Raw genomic sequence first — 25,056 nt, forward strand, 5'->3', positions numbered from 1 at the left:
TAATAGGACCACATACACACGACAACTCTCAACAGGGGCATGGAAACCTGAAATGTAGTGAAAAAACGCACTATGGTGTAGTATGCTCCAAACACCTATCGCGCCTTGTGAATGCAATATACTCACAAAGCTCCACTTGTAAGATGCGTGTAAGGAGATCTCATTCATGTCTTCAATAGGAGAGCTCTGTTAGTAGAGCGGACATAAGCCGGGAGCCGTCGATTCAGCAGGTCTTGATCCAAACCGCGATCCCACCAGTGAAGTGCCACTTGTAGAGAATAACACCAGACTCCCACTTCCAAAGATCTCAAAGGAAGGAGGGCGCAAGAATAGTGAAGTACTTACCGATGTGTCAGATAAAAATGATTTAATATACTCACAAAAGTACAGGTATAAAAGCGTATTATTATTTTTAATACGCTTTTATACCTCTACTTTTGTGAGTGTACCGATAAAAATGATTTAATATACTCACAAAAGTAGAGGTATAAAAGCGTATTAAAAATAATAATACGCTTTTATACCTGTACTTTTGTGAGTATATTAAATCATTTTTATCTGACACATCGGTACGTACTTCACTATTCTTGCACCCTCCTTCCTTTGAGATCTTTGGAAGTGGGAGTCTGGTGTTATTCTCTACAAGTGGCACTTCACTGGTGGGATCGCGGTTTGGATCAAGACCTGCTGAATCGACGGCTCCCGGCTTATGTCCGCTCTACTAACAGAGCTCTCCTATTGAAGACACGAATGAGATCTCCTTACACGCATCTTACAAGTGGAGCTTTGTGAGTATATTGCCTTCACAAGGCGCGATAGGTGTTTGGAGCATACTACACCATAGTGCGTTTTTTTTCACTACATTTCAGGTTTCCATGCCACTGTTGAGAGTTGTCGTGTGTATGTGGTCCTGTTAACTGAAGACCTTTTTGAATATAAAGAAAAGAGAATTTACTTAAACAGAAAAGAATCTTCTCCTGCAGCGCAATCCTTCTTTCTATTACTTTATGTAAGCACAGCAGTTGAAATACCGTAAATACGCTTTCATTGTGTCCATTGACATCAGTGTGAGTCTTGCTGCTGTCATCCAATGCAGAAAGCTTACTGGGTGCAGCTCTTGTCTTGGCCATCAGGGTGGATAAAAATCAATGAATTTTTTTTTTATGGAAATCTGATTTTTTTTATATAAAATGCTTTTTTGGTAAATAAATTCCATTAATCCATTCACAATGTCATGCTCTTCCAGAGGTTTTTGTAAGATTATTGGGCAGTTTCTCTGCCTACAAGATATTATCACAGATGCTTGGTTTACTTTTGCAGTTCTCAAAACTGAATTTGACTCAGCAGAGATCACATGCCTCTTCTTCACAGCAAAAATGTTATAACATGAACATAGTTGAGAAAAAGACCTTAATCCTAACTTCTACAAACCTATGAATACAGAATCAACCTAATCAAACTAATATGAAAAGTTGTTATTCTAAAAATCTTCATCTATTTATTATAAGTTATACCAGCAAGAATTTGTCTTTATGTAGAAAACTATGATTTAAATCAAGCCTTACTGACTAGTAATTTAAATTGTGATTTAAATCAGTTTGATTTAAATCAAATCCACCCTGCTGGCCACTCAAGTTACCTTATGGATAGGTGACATCAGAGCAATTTATTTTGTCATGTCTGCAAAAATTAATTTGCTAATCATGCACCAGTCATGAAGGAAATTCGAGCACACAATCGTAGGGCTGCCATAGCGGTGCTATGCTGGTTTTGATGGGCTTTGCGCCGCCAGAAGAGGCATAGATCTTTTCATAATGATGGCTAATTTGCTGGGGCAAATTTGGATCAGAAACCTTTTCGTAATTTAACAATTTAACATTCTTATGTCATATATATTTTGTTAAGTCTTGAAAGAGATGTTATTCTAAATTAGTCTTATTTTAATTTAAAAGCTGCCATGGTGTGGATTGTGGGGATGGCAGATTCTGACAGTACAAATCAAAGAATAAATCGACATTCAGAAGGTAAGTGTTCTTAAAGCGTACCTAAGTTTTACGTTTTCAGAATAGTCTGCACATTGGCTTTGCTTCTTTCTACAATTATCCATTCATAACTGTGCAGGAAAAGGTCTTTTTTGGGCTTCCCTAATGTCTTTTTCAGTCTAATTATTCTCCTCTTCAGCTGCACAGCTAGATGCATTTCTGTCACAGGTTAAGGGGAAGGGAAAACACCAAATACACACCACAACAAATAAATAACAATCTAGGCCTCAAAAGCTAAGGAAGAGGGATGATGACCACCTAGTAATCCCTAGCTCTTTCCCTAACTCCTGCCAGTATGAGCAGATACTGATGGTGGAAATACTCATACACCGGATACCTAAAGCCCTGCTAAAACTGACTAGCCCTAGGATAGGTAGCAGGGGATGAGACAGCTGCTTCCTTCCGGAATGAAGGAACCTGCATCTCCCTGAGGCCTAGAAACAACACACACCAGATAATAAGAAACAGCGAAGGCAACAAGTACTTAGCTTAGAGATGTATGGAGAAGCAGGAGATTCAAGACAAACCAGCACTAGTAGCAACTCCAAGCAGAAACTATCAACCACATGGTCAGCAGTGTGAGGCGAATCTAAATAGAGCCTCATCACTGATAACGAGCGGCACCTAAGGAGAGGTGAGATCCTGCCAAACAACAACATACATAGAAGAAAACAGAGACCTGTCAGATAGCCTCACGTGCAGCAAGTCTATCAGATCTTCTCACCTCTCTCACAGGAGGGACCGTCATAATTTCACTCACAAGCAGGGGCATCTGCCTTCTGTGGAAACTGCCTGCACTTTTTAAAATGAAGTTATTTAGAAGTTTTCTATTTACACTATTCTCTATTATCCCCTTAGTGACCACTAATATGCCTTTTTACGGCAGTCACTAAGGGGCCCAGTCTAAGCGAAGAGCAGGGTCTTGGCCCACACATGAGAACCGCGCTCCTGTTCTAACGGCCTGGACCAGCAATGGCACCCACGGTATGTAAGCCGTTACAGAGGAAGTGGACTAACTGTCTCCCATCGGCCCCCTACAAATGAGATTGTGGGTTGCTGCTGTCAGTGCAGGCAGACCAGGGCCTAGTGAAGGCCCCAGGCCTGACTCTAACGTGTCCTCCTCTAACGTGTCCCAGCAGGCCCTGCCTCTCTGGCGCAGCCTTCTGGTGAATGTCAGTATAGCAGTGACATTAAAATACATTGCTCATGAATATTGCAAAGTATTTTGGAAGCGATCAATAGATTGCCTAATATAGTTCCCTTGTTGGACTATTAAATGGCTATTAAATTTAAAAATACACCTTTTTTCCATTAAAAAAACGGTTTTCATTGAAAAACAAAATGGCAAAAATCTCCACATATTTGGTATTGTCGCACTACACAATTATCATGTAATTTATCGTACAGTGAATGCTGTGAAAATATCCAGAATTGCTGCTTTTTGCTTATTGGCCACAAAAAAACATAATAAAAACGAAAAAAAAAGGGTTATGTACCCCAAAATGATACCAATGAAAACTACAAGTTGTCCTACAAAAACGCTTCCGTTACTGATAATACAACCGTCTGCATCTGTTATGAACGGATCTGGTTGTATTATCTTTAACATAGCCAAGACGGATCCATCATAAACTCCATTGAAAGTCATTTTCTATTGTGTCAGGGAAAACCGATCCGTCCCCATTGACTTGCATTGTGGGTCATGATGGATCCGTTTTGCTCCGCATCCCAGGACGGAAAGCAAACCGCAGCATGCTGCAGTTTTCTCTCCAGTATGAGGAGGCAACCCAACGAAACTGAATGCATTTTGGAGCATTCCGTTCTGTTCAGTTACGTTTTGTCCCCATTGACAATGAATGGGGACAAAACGGAAGAGTTTTTTTCCGGTATTGAGACCCTATGACGGATCTCAATACCGGAAAATATTAACGCTAGTGTCAAAGTAGCCTAACAAGTTAAATAAACGGTGTTGCAAAATAGTAGATAAACGGACGGCACTCACCGATATGCGCTGCAAAAAGTTCCTTTTTATTCTTACATATTCTGGTAGAGAGCGGACATCATACAACATATGCTCCAGCTGAATAAGGCGACAGCCGTTTCGCACCTCAGTGCTTCGTCTGGCCCATAATCAGGTAAACTGAATTACCTGCTCTTAAGGAGATTCAGACTGTGACGCGATCAGCCCTACGTCAGACAGGCAGCGCGTGAGCCGGCGCTCACCTGAGTGCGTCAGAGACCGGTCCCGTCACAGTAACAGATAACACTAAAATCAACAAATAAAACAGTACCATAAACATAATTGTAACTTTAGCAAGTATTCCTGGCAAGGCCGGGGTCTTCATAGAAATACCCCCATATCAATTTTATCATTAAGGCCCAGAGGGCCCATTGCACCTGACCGTAGGATCCATTTGCTTTCTCGCCTCAATAGGTCCCTATGTCTGTCTCCCTCTTGTGGTGGACTACACACTAGCTCTATACCAGCAAAACTGAGAGTCAGGTGATTCCCTGCGTGTTCATTCCTCACATGTTCTATCAGTCGCATGCAGCCCCTGCCTGTGGTAAGTGAATGGATGTGTTCCCTGATTCTTTCCTGGAGAGTCCTTATCGTCTTACCTATATAGAACCTCCCGCAGGCACACTTGATGAGATAAACTACATATTTACTTTTGCAGGTGATGAGTGTATTCACCCTATGCTCAATTCCTCCAAATTTGAGTATGTTCCATTGGGGGTTCAACCTGCAGCACGAGCAGTGTCCACACCTACGGTTACCCTTAGGACCCCAGTTTTCCAACCAGGTAAGGGGTTTCTTTTCTTGGAACCTACTACGGACTAACCTGTCCTTTTTAGTGTGTGGCATCTTCTGAACGCAATTATAGGATTTACATTTTTGATCTCTTTTAAGGACTCGTCTCTTTCAAGTATGGACCAGTTGTCCTTGATGACCCTCCTGATCTGGGCGGCCATGGGTCCATACTTGAAAGAGAAGACAAAGGGGGGCGGTTCAGTGCTGTCTCAGATTTTTCTTACTGGGTCTCCACTTGGGGCGGAGCCTTGTTCATGAGGCCTATTTAAAGCCGTTTTTTTTCATAGCTTGGTTTAACAGTTTTATCGGGTACTCTCTGGCCAGGAGTCTATTCTTTAATTCTAATGCTTGTCGATTATAATCAGCCTCAAACTTATTTATGCGTCTGAGGCGGACAAACTGGCCATAGGGTACTGCTTTTTTCACACTGGGGGCGTGGTAGCTCGAGTAGTGTAACGAGCTACCCCTCCGTCACTGTGTTAAGATGCTGTACAAAATGAATAAATTGGGCCTCTGTCCCTGACCATACTATGAGGACATCATCGATGTACCTCAGGTATGTGTGTATATAGGGCAGGAAGGGATTCGAGAGCGCGTATACATATCTGTCCTCAAATTTGGCAAGGTATATATATATATATATATATATATATATATATATATATATATATATATTTATGAAGGCGCATAAAACGGGTGTACCCATAGCAGTGCCAAACTTCTGCCTGTACCACGCATCCCCGAATGTGAAGGCATTGTGTTTTAGGATGAGCCCCAGTGCCCTCTGGGCCTTAATGATAAAATTGATATGGTGGTATTTCTATGAAGACCCCGGCCTTGCCAGGAATACTTGTTAAAGTTACAATTATGTTGTTTATGGTACTGTTTTATTTGTTGATTTTAGTGTTATCTGTTACTGTGACGGTACCGGTCTCTGACGCACTCAGGTGAACGCCGGCTCACGCGATGCCTGTCTGACACAGGGCTGATCGCTTCACAGTCTGAATCTCAAGAGCAGGTAATTCAGTTTACCTGATTATGGGCCAGATGAAGCACTGAGGTGCGAAACGGCCGTCGCCTTATTCAGCTGGAGCATATGTTGTATGATGTCCGCTCTCTACCAGAATATGTAAGAATAAAAAGGAACTTTTTGCAGCGCATATCGGTGAGTGCCGTCCGTTTTATCTACTATTTTGCAATATTATTGGAGCTGTGACTGCCATGGTTACACGTGGGACAGAGCACCGCCGTCTTTGCGTTCAAGCAGCAATACACCTGCCTAGTACTCCGTGACGTGCGCTGTTATATAACAGCTTGTAGGGGTGTTCGTTCACACTGCAGTGCCACTCAAACGTCTTTTTCTACAACCACCATTGAATAATCAGGACTTTGCTAACCTGTTGTTTGTCTGCCTGAGTAGAGCACGCAGTATTAACCCCATAGCATGGATGTCACCACAGAGGAGGAAAGTGCAGGACTGTCTGCAGGTAGAGCAGGAGCGGACACATACTTCATTGAATGCAACCAGAAAGATGCCGTGGCAACAATGAGTACTAGGACACTAGAAACAAAAGTGTCGCAACTTGCCGAGAGAGAAGTCCGCCTATACTGGACTATCAGCTCCCTTAAATCATACCAAGAGAGTAAACGGGTCCCCAGAGGGTTAAGGATCTACAAAGAAATGTCACAGTTCCAAGATGACACGGAATTTGCTCAAGAGTGGCAACAGATGCACTTGGATTTCTCTTTGAAAATACAAGATACGGTATTAAAAAGAAATGAGAAAGAATATCTGAGTTTACGATCGGAACTGGAAAGAGCCAAAATTGAGCTCTCTACCCGCCTCACAGAGAAGCGGTATGCTGCCTTTAAAAAACGCCTGGAAATGAAATTGATCAGTACACAAAGTGTTATAAAAGAAAGGAAAAGGGATAAGTTCCTTCGTGACAAACAAGATTTCGACGGAGATAAGGTCTTTAACTGGAATCCCAAGAACCGCCCTAAGAAACGGTGGCAACCACGCAGAAAGAGTGACAATTTGACCACAGATTCGGACTCAAGTCATTCGGATGATATGTTGGGGCAGGGTCCAGTAGAAATCGGTGCCAGCCAAGCGGGCCAGTCCCCTTTGGGAAACACACTAGAAGGGGGAGGGGCAAGGGGAAAAATGCACAAAAAACAGGGGCACAAAAGAAACCGGGTGTCCTGGAGGAGTTAATTACTCAGGTGTCCCCATATCATGCTAATAACCTGGTTATCAACCTGACCGGCTCCGAGCTACCACCAGACTGTATGAGGGTCCTCAACAGGGGGCTCAACTACAGCCTGGTGGAGCAGTTTGATCCGGTCGGGTTTGAGATTGATCTGTATAATGCAGTCAGAAAACTGACCCTGAATAAATTATTTAACAGAGTTCCACACATTAAAAGGGAAGACAGGGAGGGTGAATTGCCAGCGCACATAGGTCCCCTGGGATTTAGCACTACGGCTAATTTTGATTCAACTGAGGTAGCATGTCTGGAGTGGATGACTGGTTCATCTTTGGACATCCCCACTTCACAAATGGAGGGAGAGGGGGAGACTTTCCGAGGGGGTATCAGGTCCACATTTAACCCTCCCTTGTCTGCTGGTAGTTCAATTGATATCTTCCAACAAAAAGTCCTGGTAGGGGTGAAAGCTTTAGTATACCCCGAGGCTACCAAGAATTTGGATGTTGGAGAAGAGAAGGCCCTGAAGTGGCTGCAGGCACGTGACGATATTGTCATAAAGGCTATTTGAAGATAAATTAACGTGGATAGCTCACCACCCTTCTCTGTATGGCAAAGGTGCTCTATTCAGAAACTGTATAGTATAATCTTACCTGAACACCGGAACAAAGATACCAAATCTCGCGATATCTCTGGAGAGAGCGAGGACGCCGGGAAACGGCTACAGCCGTGCGGTGGAGAGCGGGACAACGGGACTGCCGGGCATTAACACATACCGGTAAGCGATATTTCACCCCCCCAGCACCGAGCACCAGGTGACATTGCTGTTATTATTTTCACAATCCTGAAAGAGGCGCTTTTGCTCCACAAAAACCGGACCGCAAACTAGTGTGGACATTGCATTCCAAATAGACGGACTTTGGGGAAATCTTATCGCCTGGACGCATATTATATTTAAAGGAACATTGTCCAAATATTAATACGGAACTTGCTGACCATATAGGTCATAAGGCTGGGTTCAGACATGAGCGTATTTGATATGCGCGTTTAACGCGCGTTTGTGTCGCGCGTTTTTGTCCATAGTCAACGCGCGTATTACGCGCGTTTGTGTGATTAACAGCAGTGTCCTATGGCTGCAAACGCGCGACAAAACGCCCCAAAGAAGCTCAAGAACTTTTTTGAGCGTAGGGCGTTTTTCAGCGCGTTCAAACGCGCTGTAAAACGCTCAAGTGAGAACCAGGGACATAGGGAAGCATTGGTTTTCATGTGTTGAGCGTTTTACAGCGCGTTTGAACCCAGCCTAAAAGCGGGACGTGGGCAGCACAACCATATTCAGCTGAAAGGATCTTCACCTATTAGGCATTTTACATATAGATGACCTTACCCTATACATAGGACTTTATTACCAGTGGATTGCTTATTTTACATATACTTTTATGGGAGATTTTATGTGTGATTATATTATTCCGGAAATTGTGATGTTTTAATAGTGTGGTTTATATATTTTTACAGTGTGATTGACATTGAAATTTTGCTGTTTAAATCCTGCTGTTACATTTTATTGAGATTAAATGCTGTGGATGTGACCTACATAGCGAGTGCCAGTCGTATATTTATCGATATTGTCATAAAACCAGCAGACAAGGGGGGCAGTGTGGTCCTGATGACAAGAGAATATTATGTAACAGAGGCACATAGGCAGTTGCATAATTGCGAGGTATATGAAAAGTTACCGTCTGACCCCACTTATCAGATACAGAATCTGCTATGGAGGTTACTCCACAAACATTGTGAGTACAATATCTTGTCACAAAAAACGGCAGAGAAATTGCTACAACTATTCCCCTCAAAACCATCATGGTACTTTGTACCTATGGTCCACAAATCACTGACCCATCCCCCGGGCAGACCTATTGTGTCCGGGGTTGGGTCAGTGACAGAACCATTGTCGCGTTACATTGATTTGGCTCCTCAGACCCATGTTAAACAGGGTTCCCTCGTACCTCAAGGACACTTCAGACCTGCTTCAGGTATTAAGGTCCATACACTGGCAGGATAGTTTTCAACTAGTGTCCCTTGACGTGGAGAGCCGGTACTCACGCATCCCCCAAGATGAAGGCATTGAGGTAGTGATGGATATTCTTTCCAACACAGGGAAAAGTGAGAGTTTCTCTAGCTTCAGTCGCAATGCACTGGGGCTCATCCTAAAACACAATGCCTTCAGATTCGGGGATGCGTGGTACAGGCAGAAGTTTGGCACTGCTATGGGTACGCCGATCTCATGCACCTTCGCGAATCTATACCTTGCCAAATTTGAGGACAGATATGTATACGCACTCTCGAATCCCTTCCTGCTCTATATACACACATACCTGAGGTACATCGATGATGTCCTCATAGTATGGTCAGGGACAGAGGCCCAATTGATTCATTTTGTACAGTATCTTAACACAGTGAACGACATGAAAATGTTGTTCACACACAAATTTGGAGGCCAGAATCTAGAATTTCTGGACGTGGAGATCTCGGTGAGGAACGGCGAGTTGGTGATGGAGGGGTATCGTAAGTCCACCGCCACCAACGCGCTGTTACACTACTCGAGCTACCACGCCCCCAGTGTGAAAAAAGCAGTACCCTATGGCCAGTTTGTCCGCCTCAGACGCATAAATAAGTTTGAGGCTGATTATAATCGACAAGCATTAGAATTAAAGAATAGACTCCTGGCCAGAGGGTACCCGATAAGGCTACTTTCACACTAGCGTTCGGGGCTCCGCTTGTGAGTTCCGTTTGAAGGCTCTCACAAGCGGCCCCGAACGGATCCGTCCAGCCCTAATGCATTCTGAGTGGATGCGGATCCGCTCAGAATGCATCAGTCTGGCACCGTTTGTCCTCCGCTCCGCTCAGCAGGCGGACACCTGAACGCAGCTTGCAGCGTTCGGGTGTCCGCCTGGCCGTGCGGAGGCAAACGGATCCGTCCAGACTTACAATGTAAGTCAATGGGGACGGATCCGTTTGAAGTTGACACAGTATGGCTCAATTTTCAAACGGATCCGTCCCCCATTGACTTTCAATGTAAAGTCAAAACGGATCCATTTGCATTATCATGCACAAAAAAAAAAAAATAATAATAATTTTTTTTTGTTCATGGTAATGCAAACGGATCCGTTCTGAACGGATCTAAGCGTTTGCATTATAGGTGCGGATCCGTCTGTGCAGATACCAGACGGATCCGCACCTAACGCAGGTGTGAAAGTAGCCTAAACTGTTAAACCAAGCTATGAAAAAAGCGGCTTTAAATAGGCCTCATGAACAAGGCTCCGCCCCAAGTGGAGACCCAGTAAGAAAAATCAGAGACAGCACTTTGTCTTCTCTTTTAAGTATGGACCCATGGCCGCCCAGATCAGGAGGGTCATCAAGGACAACTGGTCCATACTTGAAAGAGACGAGTCCTTAAAAGAGATCAAAAATGTAAATCCTATAATTGCGTTCAGAAGATGCCACACACTAAAGGACAGGTTAGTCCGTAGTAGGTTCCAAGAAAAGAAACCCCTTACCTGGTTGGAAAACTGGGGTTCTAAGGGTAACCGTAGGTGTGGACACTGCTCGTGCTGCAGGTTGAACCCCCAATGGCACATACTCAAATTTGGAGGAATTACTGTTACTGTGACGGGACCGGTCTCTGATGCACTCAGGTGAGCGCCGGCTCACGCGCTGCCTGTCTGACGCAGGGCTAATCGCGTCACAGTCTGAATCTCCTTAAGAGCAGGTAATTCAGTTTACCTGATTATGGGCCAGACGAAGCACTGAGGTGTGAAACGGCTGTCGCCTTATTCAGCTGGAGCATATGTTGTATGATGTCCTCTCTCTACCAGAATATGTAAGAATAAAAAGGAACTTTTTGCAGCGCATATCGGTGAGTGCTGTCCGTTTATCTACTATTTTGCAATATTATTGGAGCTGTGACTGCCTTGGTTACACGTGGGACAGAGCACCGCCATCCTTGCCTTCAAGCAGCAATACACCTGCCTAGTACTCAGTGACGTGCGCTGTTATATAACAGCTTGCAGGGGTGTTCGTTCACACTGCAGTGCCACTCAAACGTATTTTTCTACAACCACCATTAAATAAACTGTGTATTGACTGTCAGCCAGGTGAGTAATATTTTTTCACATTTCCTGCTTTCTGTCTGATTTTTAATGTCATGGCTCCTTCTAAGAGTAACTGCCGGTAGGCATCATGTTATCTTATCAGTCTATGCCAGGGCTGGCCAACCTGCGGCTCTCCAGCTGTTGCAAAACTACAACTCCCAGCATGCCTAGACTGCTTACAGCTATCAGCCTACAGCAGGGCATGGTGGGAATTGTAGTTTTACAACAGCTGGAGAGCCGCAGGTTGGCCAGCCCTGTGCCTTTGCATCTGGAGCCATATAAGAAAAAACAGAGCTGAGACTGCTGTAAAGACACCAAAAGACTCCATAAACTTAACTGGGCTCTGATATCTTTGCTGGAGATAGCTGAGCACTTGTACTCTATATCCAGCAGTCCCACAGAGTGGAATGGTTCAGCAAACACGCATGCATGTCTGCCGCCCCATTCAAATTGGGAGCACAGGTCCCCATTCTCATGATTGGCAGGTGTCCCAGCTGTCGGATGCACATCGATCAGACACCCTATCCTTAGAATTATTTTCTTAAAGGAGATGTCTATCTAGGTAAAAATAAAAAAAACTAGTTTTGTTTATAGATGTCACTAAACCTACACTTGGTTGAGGACTCTTTAGTAATGGATTTTGCATGATTTGGAAGCACTCTAAATAAATCCCTCACTTGGTATGACAATACATCCTAAATGTTTAACCCCTCTATTCCACTTTTTTCTTATTCAGAAGCATCAGAAAGTGCAAACCACATATCACAAGAAGACACAGAAGCTCCAGGGCCTCAGTTTCAGACACCTAACAATAGGATTACAATGTCAGATGATGGAGATGAAGAAAGTAAGAGTAAATTCCATAAATAATGTGAATAAGACCTCCTGCACACAATAATATCCGTTTTTGCAGTCCTAAAATTGCAGATCCACAAAACACGGATACCAGCCGAGAGCCTGCCGCCATTTATTTTTTTCCTGCAGAAATGTTGTATCCTTGTCTGCAAAATGGGCGAGAATAGGACATGTTCTACTTTTTCTTTTGCAGGGCTGCGGAATGGACTTTCGGGGATTTTTTATATTTTTTTATAGATGAATGGGTCCGCATCAAAGAGATCGGATGCGGACCAAAAACGTCGGTTGTGTGCATGAGTCCTAAGACTGAGAGCAAAACTATACTGTTGCTGTCATCAAACCCGACTATGCCTTTTTTTTTCCAATTTCACCCCAAAAATAATTTTTTCCTTGTTTTCCAGTACAAGACGTCATAAATGTCATGGTGCCATTAAAAGATACAACTTATCCCGCAAAAAATAAGCCCTCATATGGCTATATGAACGGAAAATTTAAAAAGTTATGGCTATTGGAATTTGGGGAGATAAAAAAACAAAAATGGGCCCAGTCCTTAAGGGGTTAAAATAATCATTTATGAAGGTTAGCTGTAGTTTTATAATATATTTCTTTTACCTTTTTATTGCTCCTGTCTTCCGCTCTGGGCAGTGGTCACATGACCATGTCCATGCAGCTCGTTCCCATTTCCTATGATGTAATGTCCGTACAAAGGCAGTGACTGGGGAGTGTCTATGTAACTAGCTGAGTGGGAAGAGCTAAAAACTTTAGCTGGATGTTGTTAGCGGGGCTGGAGATGTGGCAGAGAAAGGAGGAGTGCATTGTGGGTTTACTTGGATACAATAACTGGAAGTGCTACATATAGGATGTAAAAAGCAAAGTGATTTGTTTGCTGGGGAAAACCAGTCAGAAGAACCAAATCGAAAAAAAAATATGGGGAAGATGTGCTTCATGTTCCGTTCAAGGTGCTAGTTGCAGCACCAGAGGCTGCAGGGAACAGCTGATCGGTGGGGATGCAGGGTGTCGGACCCTATTCCATTCATTCAGCACCTTGATCCAGGGTTGACCAGCTAAATTTGACTGCATCTCAGTACCACTCCACTCAACTACGTTTGCCAGCTAGCAATTCCTTACCCAATTACATGTAGATAATTGGATAAGGAAACTCCTGTCTACGAGGGCTAAAGGTAGGGAACCCTATGAACTTGGATGATACTTGAAATAGAAGCTTCAAATATACTTAAAGGGGCTGTGCACGTTATTTACATTGATGACCTATCCTCAGGAAAGGTCATCAATATCAGATTGGCGGGGGTCAGACTAACGGCTGTTTGAAGAGAAGACCACGCTCGTACGAACGCTGCCTTCTCTTCATTGTTTACCTGCTTTTCGTCGCAACCGCAGTAGCGAGCAGGTGTAATTACAAGTAAGCCACCCCATTCACTTCAATGGGACGGATCCTTCCTCTTCAAGTGAATGCAACCGCAGCGGCAAGCAGGTGTGATTACAAGTAAGCCGTTCCATTGGTGAGCAGGTAAACCCTGAAGAGAAGGCAGCGCTCGTACGTGTGTGGCCTTCTCTTCAAACAGCCGATGCCGGGAGTCGGATCCCCACCGATCTGATATTGGTGACCTATCCTGAGGTCATCAATATCTCCCAATTAAATATACATACATTTAGGCCAAGCTGAACGTGCATCTGTATGGAGGAGCTGTGAGGACGTTGGGAGAGCGAGCTGTTGACCGAACCATCATTAAGCCAACCGCTATTGAATATGATTACGCGGATAAGTGCAGCAGAGAGAACTTTGATTGTCCTGCTCCATGGTCATTAGAAACGGGGATGGGGGTCTGGCATCTCCCACTAAAACTAAATGAGCAGGAAGGAATAAGCAGCTTCCATATACTCATCGCTGCCAGAAAGGAAACAAATGGACTGGAACTAAATAGCGTTATCAAGAAGAACACCGTTACACATCATTACTTTCCCTTTTTTTGTTCAAAGGAGGAGTAAAGCTTGGTCTTGGAGATTTCATATTTTACAGTGTGCTTGTAGGAAAAGCTGCAGCAACCGCAAGTGGGGACTGGAATACCACACTAGCCTGTTTTGTTGCCATTTTAATAGTAAGTAACGCTTAATAAATTTGTGGAGGGGGTGGATTATGGTTTATGTTAAAAATTACTAATATGAAACTATTCAGTCCAATCGGCCTACAGCTGCAGATTATTCATACCATCTCTTTTTTCTTTTACAGGGGTTATGTCTGACGCTGTTGCTCCTGGCAGTATTCAAGAAAGCTCTCCCCGCTCTCCCAATCTCAATAACGTTTGGGCTGGTGTTCTACTTCTCCACAGATAACATTGTGCGGCCTTTCATGGACACTCTAGCCTCCCACCAGATGTACATTTGATAGATAACACCATGTGCACGGAGGCTCTGCGCACTTTTTTGTAATCCTAAAGCTAAGGCCTCTTGCACACGACCGTATGGCTTTTTCAGTATTTGGCAGTCCGCAAAAAAACGGATCTGCAAAAAAATACGGATGACGTCCGTGTGCATTCCGTTTTTTGCGGAACGGAAGAGCTGGCCCCTGATAGAACAGTACTATCTTTGTCCGTTATGCGGACAATAATAGGACATATTCTATCTTTAAACGGAAATAAGGAAACGGAGGGCATACGGCGTACCTTTGTTTTTTTGGTTTGGCTTTTATTGCGGATCCATTGAAATGAATGGTTCCGTATACGGAAAGTAAACGAAACAAATACCTTCATGTGCAAAAGGCCTAAGTCTTTTAAGAAGGAAAAGAACTGGACGGACTTTATTGGAAAATATTCAGTTTTTAGTTTTACTAATATAATCTCAAGTAACATTGTGTCATTGTTTTCCACGCTGGTGATACCGGATTGTTACAGCACAGTATCGATTTGGCAGACCATTTATGCACACGTCTGACCAGCGTTTTTTTTCTTTGTATCCATCAATAGCGGCAGTGTGGTTGCCTAAGCCAGAAGCTTATTCTGTGGCGGAGCTTTGTAATAGAGGCTTCTGCCATTGTACAGTTCACTAGATGGAAACATCTACCATCGCTTTCACATTTCTGCTGGGAGATGCAGCCAAACTCACTTGTGTAGCTACATGACAACATTTGTTGTAATGATAGTCAAAGGTGTCGCACTGCGACTGCAATGCATCCAAGTTGGATTTTTGTGTGACTGTCACATTATATCGCAGTGCGACACCATTGACTGTAATTACAAAAAATGTGGCATGACATTGCTACGCCATAAATGTTGTACGACACATGTCACAGTGTAGCTGTACCCTTTTTGTTGCGTGAATTGCTGTCGTCGTGTAGCTGAGCCCTAAGGGTATCTTCATGTGTAGCAGATAGACTGCAGATTTTCCACACAACATACCTCATCCACAAGTTGTGGAAATGGACAGATGCACATTTTAATCCCTTCAGCCACTGTGAGGTACTGGTATGTCATGATGGCTGAGGTAATATATGGAGCGAGCTGCGATGATATTGAATGGCTATCACACCGAACCCTGTCATTAAACCCCCACCCCTAGATGCCGCGTTCAACACTGATCATGGCATCTGTGGAGTCGGGTAGAGGGATGCGGCTCCGATCGGTTACCATGGCAGTCTGGACGCTTCTGAAACTTCCCAGGCTGCCAAAGAACATCTCAGCAGGTTCTAGCCCCCAAAGGGGTTAAAAGTTATTGTTAAAAAAAAGTAAAAAGCAAGTTTTCCCTGTCCCAATTTTAGGCCTAGTTCACACAAACGTTTTTTTTGCGAGTGTACGGGCCGTTTCTTAGTGTTCCGTATACGGAACTATTCATTTCAATGGTTCCGCAAAAAAAACGGAATGTGTTCCGTATGCATTCCGTTTCCGTATTTCCATTTTTTCGTTCCGTTGAAAGATAGAACATGTCCTATATTTGCCCGCAAATCACGTTCCGTGGCTCCATTAAAGTCAATGGGTCCGCAAAAAAAACGGAACACATACGGAAATGCATCCGTATCCGTTCCGTTTTTGCTGAACCATCTATTGAAAATGTTATGCCCAGAACAATTTTTTTTAATGTAATTACTGTATATGCCATATGGAAAAACGGAACGGAAAAACAGAACAGAAACGGAAACACAACGGAAACAAAAAACGGAACAACGGATCCGTGAAAAACGGACCGCAAAACACTGAAAAAGCCATACGTTCGTGTGAACTAGGCCTTACATATAAAAATATATAAACAAAAAAAAAATACATATCAAGTATCGCCGCTTCTGAGAATGTCTGAACTATTAAAATATTAAATTTCCTGTGCAGTGAATGCCGTAATGAAAAAAAAAAAAACTGTTTTTAGCCCCCCACCCCCCAAAAAATGTAATAACAGTGATCAAAAAGTCATACATACCACAAAAATGGTACTAATAAAAACTACAGTTTGACCTGCAAAAACATGCCCTCATATAGCTGCGTGGATGGAAGTCTAAAAAAGTTATAGATGTCAGAAAATGCCAATGCAAAGAAAATTTAGATTTTTTTAAAAGTAGTAAACCACAAAAAATAAGCTATACAAGTTTGGTATCGCTACATTCGTATTGAGGCGTGGAATAAGGACCGCATGTTATTTTTAGTGTACAATGAACACTGTGATGTCAAAACCCTAAAAACCTTTTTTTTTTTTTTTTCAATTTAACCCCACAAATAATTTTTTTCCATCATTTTCCAATAACAGACATGGTCAATTGAATAGTGCCCTTAAAAAATACAACTTATCCTGCAAAAAATAAGTCTTCATATGGCTATGTGAACGGAGAATTAAAAATGTTATGGTTTTTGGAACGTGGATGGGAAAAAAAATGCAAAACCAAAAATGGGCCTGGTACTTAAGGGGTTAAAAGGTTTGCCATAGTGAAGTTGTTTTTATCTGCCCAGACTACCCCCTACCACCGCATATTATTGACCCTTAGGCTGAGTTCACACGAGCGTGTCCGGATGCGTTGCGGCAAACCCACGTGAGTAGGTACCCAATTGCAGTCAGTTTTGACTGCGATTGCGTTCCGTTATTCAGTTTTTATTGCGCGGGTGCAATGCGTTTTGCACGCGCGTGATAAAAAACTGACTGTGGTACCCAGACCAGAACGTCTTCACAGAAGTTCAGGTTTGGGTTCAAGGTTGTGTAGATTGTATTATTTTCCCTTATAACATGGTTATAAGGGAAAATAATAGCATTCTTTAATACAGAATGCTTAGTAGGTGGTCAATTGAGGGTTAAAAAATAAAAAATAATTAACTCACCTTCTCCTCTTAATCGCGTAGCTGCCGCTCTCTTCTTACTTCTTTAATCATAAGCTGCCGGCTAAAGGACCTGTGGTGACGTCAGATCACATGGTCCAATCCCATGGTCCATCAACACGGTGATGATGAACCTCGAGAGGCTTATTCTCAACCATCTTCACCGCCTGGTGAGGTCTTCATTGGATCTACTGCAGTTTGCCTACCAGCCTGGCATCGGGGTGGATGATGCCATCATCTACCTACTACACCGAGATCTAACTCACCTGGAAGCACTGTGAGGATCATGTTTTTTTATTTCTCCAGTGCTTTTAAAGAGATTCTGTCATCAGAATTTAGGCCTATAACCTAAACATATGGCGAGGTCCCTACTAATACACAGAATCCTAAAGTGACCTTATCAAATGCGCCTGTGGCTCTATAATCATATAAAACAGGTTTATATAACTTGTCACTCACGTCAAAATGTGTCCAAGGGGACGTCTCACGATGCAGGTTGCCCGGCTGCAGCCATCTCCTTTCGGTGCCCAGCGCAGCCTTCTGAATTGAAATCTCCGCCCTCCCTTCCATTAGAGCCGCCTACCTCAGTTCATCGCCGCCTCTCTAACGTCCGCTCTCCTCAGCCAGATCCCGCATGTGCGCACTAGGTATAACCTGATGCGCCCATGCGGACTCCTGGCAGCAGCCTTGTTATGTGAAGTGCGCACATGACTATGAAAATTGTAGATTCACACTGAAGGCATCAAAACTATGAATTAACACATGTGGAATTATATTCATAACAAACAAGTGTGAAACAACTGAAAATATGTCATATTCTAGGTTCTTCAAAGTAGCCACCCTTTGCTTTGATTACTGCTTTGCACACTCTTGGCATTCTCTTGATGAGCTTCAAGAGGTAGTCCCCTGAAATGGTTTTCACTTCACAGGTGTGCCCTGTCAGGTTTAATAAGTGGGATTTCTTGCCTTATAAATGGGGCTGAGATCATTGGTTGCGTTGAGGAGAAGTCAGGTGGATACACAGTTGGTAGTCCTACTGAATAGACTGTTAGCTGCTTTTTTCTTGCCATAATACAAATTCTAAGTAAAGAAAAACGAGTGGCCATCCTTACTTTAAGACATGAAGGTCAGTCAGTCAGTCGAAAAATTGGGAAAACTTTGAAAGTAAGGGCTATTTGACCATGAAGGAGAGTGATGGGGTGCTGCGCCAGATGACCTGGCCTCCACAGTCACCGGACCTGAACCCAATCGAGATGGTTTGGGGTGAGCTGGACTGCAGAGTGAAGGCAAAAGGGCCAACAAGTGCTAAGCATCTCTGGGAACTCCTTCAAGACTGTTGGAAGACCATTTCAGGGGACTATCTCTTGAAGCTCATCAAGAGAATGCCAAGAGTGTGCAAAGCAGTAATCAAAGTAAAAGGTGGCTACTTTGAAGAACCTAGAATATGACATATTTTCAGTTGTTTCACACTTGTTATGTATATAATTCCACATGTGTTAATTCATAGTTTTGATGCCTTCATAGTCATGAAAATAAAGAAAACTCTTTGAATGAGGTGTGTCCAAACTTTTGGTCTGTACTGTGTATATACACTCACCTAAAGAATTATTAGGAACACCATACTAATACGGTGTTGGACCCCATTTTGCCTTCAGAACTGCCTTAATTCTACGTGGCATTGATTCAACAAGGTACTGATAGCATTCTTTAGAAATGTTGGCCCATATTGATAGGATAGCATCTTGCAGTTGATGGAGATTTGAGGGATGCACATCCAGGGCACGAAGCTCCCGTTCCACATAATCCCAAAGATGCTCTATTGGGTTGAGATCTGGTGACTGTGGGGGCCATTTTAGTACAGTGAACTCATTGTCATGTTCAAGAAACCAATTTGAAATGATTCTAGCTTTGTGACATGGTGCATTATCCTGCTGGAAGTAGCCATCAGAGGATGGATACATGTTTTCATTCTGTTTACGCCAAATTCGAACTCTACCATTTGAATGTCTCAACAGAAATTGAGACTCATCAGACCAGGCAACATTTTTCCAGTCTTCAACAGTCCAATTTTGGTGAGCTCGTGCAAATTGTAGCCTCTTTTTCCTATTGGTAGTGGAGATGAGTGGTACCCGGTGGGGTCTTCTGCTGTTGTAGCCCATCCGCCTCAAGGTTGTGCGTGTTGTGGCTTCACAAATGCTTTGCTGCATACCTTGGTTGTAACGAGTGGTTATTTCAGTCAACGTTGCTCTTCTATCAGCTTGAATCAGTCGGCCCATTCTCCTCTGACCTCTAGCATCCACAAGGCATTTTCGCCCACAGGACTGCCGCATACTGGATTTTTTTCCCCTTTTCACACCATTCTTTGTAAACCCTAGAAATGGTTGTGCGTGAAAATCCCAGTAACTGAGCAGATTGTGAAATACTCAGACCGGCCCGTCTGGCACCAACAACCATGCCACACTCAAAATTGCTTAAATCACCTTTCTTTCCCATTCTGACATTCAGTTTGGAGTTCAGGAGATTGTCTTGACCAGGACCACACCCCTAAATGCATTGAAGCAACTGCCATGTGATTGGTTGACTAGATAATTGCATTAATGAGAAATAGAACAGGTGTTCCTAATAATTCTTTAGGTGAGTGTGTGTGTATATATATATATATATATATATATATATATATATATATCGAAATAAAAGGGCAATATTGGCAAAACTACAAATAGATATATATAAATCTAATGAACACAATGGGGAGACTATTCATATAAATAATTATATATATATTTTAAAATGTGGAAAATAATGATAGTGCCAGTTGAAAAGATATTGGCACATATATATGGACAGAATATGTGTATAATCCACAATAAATATGTATAAACACAGCAACAAGGGTACAATTTTTATTATATATTCTATCAATATATATTATTATATTCAGTTCAGCATGGGCATAGTAATTATAAGGAAGTATATATAATATATAGGCTTCCTTATAATTACTATGCCCATGCTGAACTGAATATAATAATATATATTGGGGGCGTGGCCTGACTATTGCGGTGTGAGGACGCACTATTGTGGAGCTCCCGCCACAAGGCTGAGAACACAGGGGCAATTCCTCTAAAAGTGCCCGAAAAATCTCCTATGGTGCGCACACGCAAAGGGTCACTAGCAGGTGATCCCTCATCAAGATCCCCCGGCGACAAAAGCGGGTTACATAAGTACTTTACGGCGGGGACGCTGGAGACAGGACAGGCTGCAACCCGAGCGCAGCTCCCTTCACTCTGGAGCACCGGCACATTAACTCCTCGGCAGCGGAGATACAGCCGACTACTCAAGGGCCACAACATCAGACCCCGAGAAGCGAGGAGACAAAGCGCTGACCTGACCCGCTCCAGACCAAGCAAGATCACCTTCAAAGCGGCACCACGCTGCAGTTGCCATCTTTGGACGCAGCTCGACCTTTCCAGCTCTGCTACGCTGTGGCACAAGCCTCAGGTACCATAGAAATGGCAGAAGGAGGGAACTCAGGAGAGAACTGGGACTTAAGGGAGTATATTAAACTCCTGCCTACTAAGCTAGAGATGGAAAAGTATGTGGAGAGGTTGGAAAACTCATAAGCAAGAGTTGTCCACAATCAAATCTAATGTGCAAGCTATTGAGGAGAAATTGGAGGAAGTGGCATCCCTGCATGATCACACAGCAGCTCAGGTAGATGAGCTGATGAATCAAGGGGAAGTAAGAGATCGTCATATTAGCCACCTTTACCGTCTGCACGACGATATTGAAAATCGTAATGGAAGGAACAACATCAGAATTAGAGTACTCCCTGAGGCCACCAAGACGGAGGACTTAATGTCTACACTACAGGGACTCTTCAGCACTATCTTGGGGGAACCTATCACAGACCGGCTGGAAATGGACAGAGCACATAGAGCTTTAGCTCCCATCAGCTCAGATCCCTCTAGGCCCAGGGACGTGATCTGCCGCCTCCACTACTATGCGGTAAAGTAAGAAATAATGAAAAAGGCACGCAATTTTACCACAATTGATTTTGATGGGGCCACTCTGACGATACTTCAGGACCTATCAAGAACCACCCAAAGAAGGGCACTCAAACCCTTACTGGACCTCTTGAGGTCGAAAGACATCCCGTATTCCTGGGGGTTCCCATTCCAGTTGATAGTCCGCAGGAACGGACACCGTGTGGAATTGCGAGATCCCGACGACCTCGACATGTTCCTAACAGCATTGGACTTGCCACCAATCCAACTACCTGACTGGCAGGTTATTCCAGCCCTGCCATCCCGTTCCACAGGTGGTAATTCAAGGAGAGCAATCTCAAGGAGGGCGAATCTTCAGCAGTCCACGTGAATTAGATGCGAGGACTATTATGTAATGTCTCTCACAGTGTCCCACAGACCCTTCCAGAAGCAAGAGTTCAGACGTCGGGAATGATAATGCATGTGTAGTTGCAAGTTTTCATTCACTTACCGTACCTTCTCTTCTCCAATTGAGATGCATATATGCCTTATGCTAACTCCTTTTTTGTTTTACAGAGATTTATTTCTCAGCGTTTAATGTTTAGGCAATGTTTTGCTGAATGTTGATTTTTGTATGAGAACGTTTGTCATCTTCACCTATAAGCCAAAGTTCTCAAAGGCTTCTCAGCCTTGTGGCGGCTTCCTCGTTCTGTCATTGGAAGTCCGTCTCCTACTGTAACTCTCGTCCTACCGGGTATAAGACGAGTCAGTCCCTCTACTTGGGATGGTTACTGGATTCTTTACTTTACCTTTTCCTTTCTCTTTCTCTTACCCTTCGTTTACCTTTATCCTAACCCCAATAGTCAGGGAACACCAGACCTCCTTAAGACACTATATAATCTTGGGGCGGTTTGGGCGATCCCTTGACTTTCTCCCGTTACAGCACTCTTGAGTGCATCTGAGTGTAAACACTTGAGGTTTTCATGATGGTGGGCCCGCCTGGTGTGAAACTGGCCTCTTTAAATGTTCAGGGTTTTAATACTCCGGGGGAAAAAAAAGGGGGTCTTATATGGCATGCACAGAGAGAAAGTGCAAATACTGTTGTTGCAAGAAACGCATTTCAAACAAGACCATGTTCCAAAAATCCTATCGAAACACTATACTTATTGGGTCCATAGTACCAATCCAGACTCTAAATCTAAAGGAGTCTCAATTGCTCTTCATAAATCTCTGCCTTATACTTTTCTAGAGTCACAAACGGATCCTTTGGGTCTGTTCCTGAAGCTGCGGATCCATGAGAGAGTGTACACCATCGGGAATCTCTACCTACCAAACACCAGACAAAGCAAAGTTCTATCAGGTATTCTTACCAAATTGGACACCTTTGCTGAGGGAGTGGTGTTGCTGGGAGGTGACTTGATCATGGAGCCCTCGTTAGACTCTTCTACGGGTAGAACGTCAGTTCCCTGGTCAACAATTACTAGAACCAAACATCTGCTACATGCCAGACAACTGGTAGATGTCTGGAGGATTCTCCACCCTAGGGATAAAGATTTCACCTACTTCTCCACAGCGCACCAATCCTACAGCAGACTAGATAGATTTCTAATCTCCCATCATGCGTTATCCCTCTCTCCTTGCTCACATATAGGCACCCCAATTTGGTCAGATCATGCGCCAATATTCCTATCTCTAGAACTTCCAGGCCTGATAGCCAAAGAATGGACATGGAGGTTGAATGAAACCTTGTTGAAAGACAGTGTATGTAGGGCCGACATAGAATCTAACATTAAACAATTTATGGAAAATCACTACTAGACGAAACAGCCCTTCCTCTCCAATGGGAAGCATTGAAATGCGTGCTACGGGGTGTCTTGGTATGCCACGGAGCTAGACTCAAGAGGGAGAAGGGAGCAAAGATACGGCAAATATTGACGCAGATAGCTACCCTTGAACAGTCACACAAGCATTCACTAGACCCAAACACCCTCCTTGAACTCACATCGGCTAGAGATCAGCTTAAAAGACTACTCTCAGACTCTACTTTTAGAAACACTGAACACTTTCGAAGCTATCTCTTCGCGCACTCCAATAAACCCGGGAGGGCTCTAGCATGTTATATACACCCTCGACAACAGGCTAGCTATATCCCAACCATAACGGATGCTAGAGGTGCTTTAGTACACCATCCGAGACAAATAGCGGAAACCTTCAAAACATACTACGAAGGTTTATCTAACATACAGGGGCAATTCGTGGACATGCAGGAGGAGGTGCTTGATAAGCGAATAAACTCATACATAGAAGATACAGCTCTTCCCATGATACCTACAGAGACGGGAGCAGAGATGGAGGTAGATTTCACAGGCAATGAACTAGGAGAGGTCCTAAAATCACTAAAAGGGGGAAAAGGCCCAGGTCCAGACGGCTTCACCGCACCCTTCTTCAAAGACTTTAAAGATCTGTTATCACCTTTTCTTTTAAAAGTATTCAATAGCATCTCACCTACATGTCCCTTTCCTAAGCAGTCACTGGAAGCTCACATAGTTGTAATCCCGAAGCCTAATAAAGACCCAAAAGTTTGCACTAATTATCGTCCCATATCCCTAATCAACTGTGACATCAAACTATATTCCAAACTTTTAGCGAATCGCCTCAATAAAGTACTTCCCGGTGTCATTCATGGAGATCAGGTAGGGTTTATTCCCAGTAGGGAAGCTAGGGACAACACCATTCGCACGATAAATCTCATCTCTAGGGCAAAAGCTATTGGGGACTCTTTTTGCAGTCGACGCAGAAAAAGCGTTTGACAGAGTTAACTGGAGATTTATGATTGCAGCACTGAAACAGATTGGTTTGGGCCCCACAGTAATAGGGAAAATCTGTGCTTTTTACACGAACCCCACAGCCAGAGTACGGACCAATGGTATACTTGCCTCTTCTTTTGACATTAAAAATGGGACTCGCCAAGGGTGTCCACTCTCACCCTTACTGTATGTAATAGCTATGGAACATCTTGCTATTGGACATCACAGGCATAAAACTAGGAAACACACATCATAAATTAGCCCTCTATGCCGACGATCTCCTTATGTACATCTCAAACCCTCATGTTGCTGTCCCATCTATTCTACAAGAATTCCAAACGTTTGGCCTTCTTAGCAACTTGTGGCGAAACCGACCTCGCCACTGGGTTTTGGAGAGGACTGGCTGCTGGCTTTTTGCCCCAGGATTATGGGTCATATACTAACTTTTAAACCCCTGAACCGATTCAAGTGAATTTTGGATAGGTTTGTCCCCACGTTATACTGTTTGAATTAATGTAAGTTATATGTATGGCCAATGTAAACTCACAAAGTTGTAACAATCTATAATAATTGTAACTTGTCAGCTTGGGAGGAAAATGCTGGGTGTGTTTCTATTGTGCCATTGTCCCATTGTGTGTTTAAATGGTGATGTCTGTCCTGTTGTATCTACATGTGTATTGGCGATCTCCCTTTGTTCTGAGAGATAATTGGATTGCTCCTCAGGTTGTCTCCAGACAGAGGGGAGGAGACCATGATGCATTGTGGGGATATGTTGTCCTATGTCCCAGTCTTCATTCTGGTCCTCTGGGGGCGTGAACGATTGGTTGCTGTAGTTACATTGTATGTGTTGTTAATTACTGATTGGTTGTATTTCAAACCCCTGTGGGCAGTAC

General features: G+C 43.5%; 1 protein-coding gene across 3 annotated transcripts in view; it reads left to right on the forward strand.

Moving 5' to 3' along the window:
- The window catches only part of LOC120998612 (presenilin-2-like), a 54,823-nt gene extending 31,260 nt beyond the window's left edge, over positions 1 to 23,563 (forward strand). For 2 of the 3 annotated variants that reach the window (XM_040429326.1, XM_040429328.1), the window contains exons 8-11: positions 1,953 to 2,024; positions 11,946 to 12,056; positions 14,063 to 14,181; positions 14,313 to 14,885. In XM_040429326.1, coding sequence (XP_040285260.1) covers positions 1,953 to 2,024; positions 11,946 to 12,056; positions 14,063 to 14,181; positions 14,313 to 14,468 — 458 coding nt within the window. In that variant the 3' untranslated portion in view covers positions 14,469 to 14,885. Of the gene's footprint in view, positions 1 to 1,952; positions 2,025 to 11,945; positions 12,057 to 14,062; positions 14,182 to 14,312; positions 14,886 to 23,550 lie in introns of those variants that run through there. The other variant, XR_005778445.1, reaches the window with a different exon arrangement.
- Positions 23,564 to 25,056: the final 1,493 nt, after the last annotated feature.

Source organism: Bufo bufo, chromosome 4 (genome assembly GCF_905171765.1).
Source record: "Bufo bufo chromosome 4, aBufBuf1.1, whole genome shotgun sequence".
Taxonomy (NCBI): domain Eukaryota; kingdom Metazoa; phylum Chordata; class Amphibia; order Anura; family Bufonidae; genus Bufo; species Bufo bufo.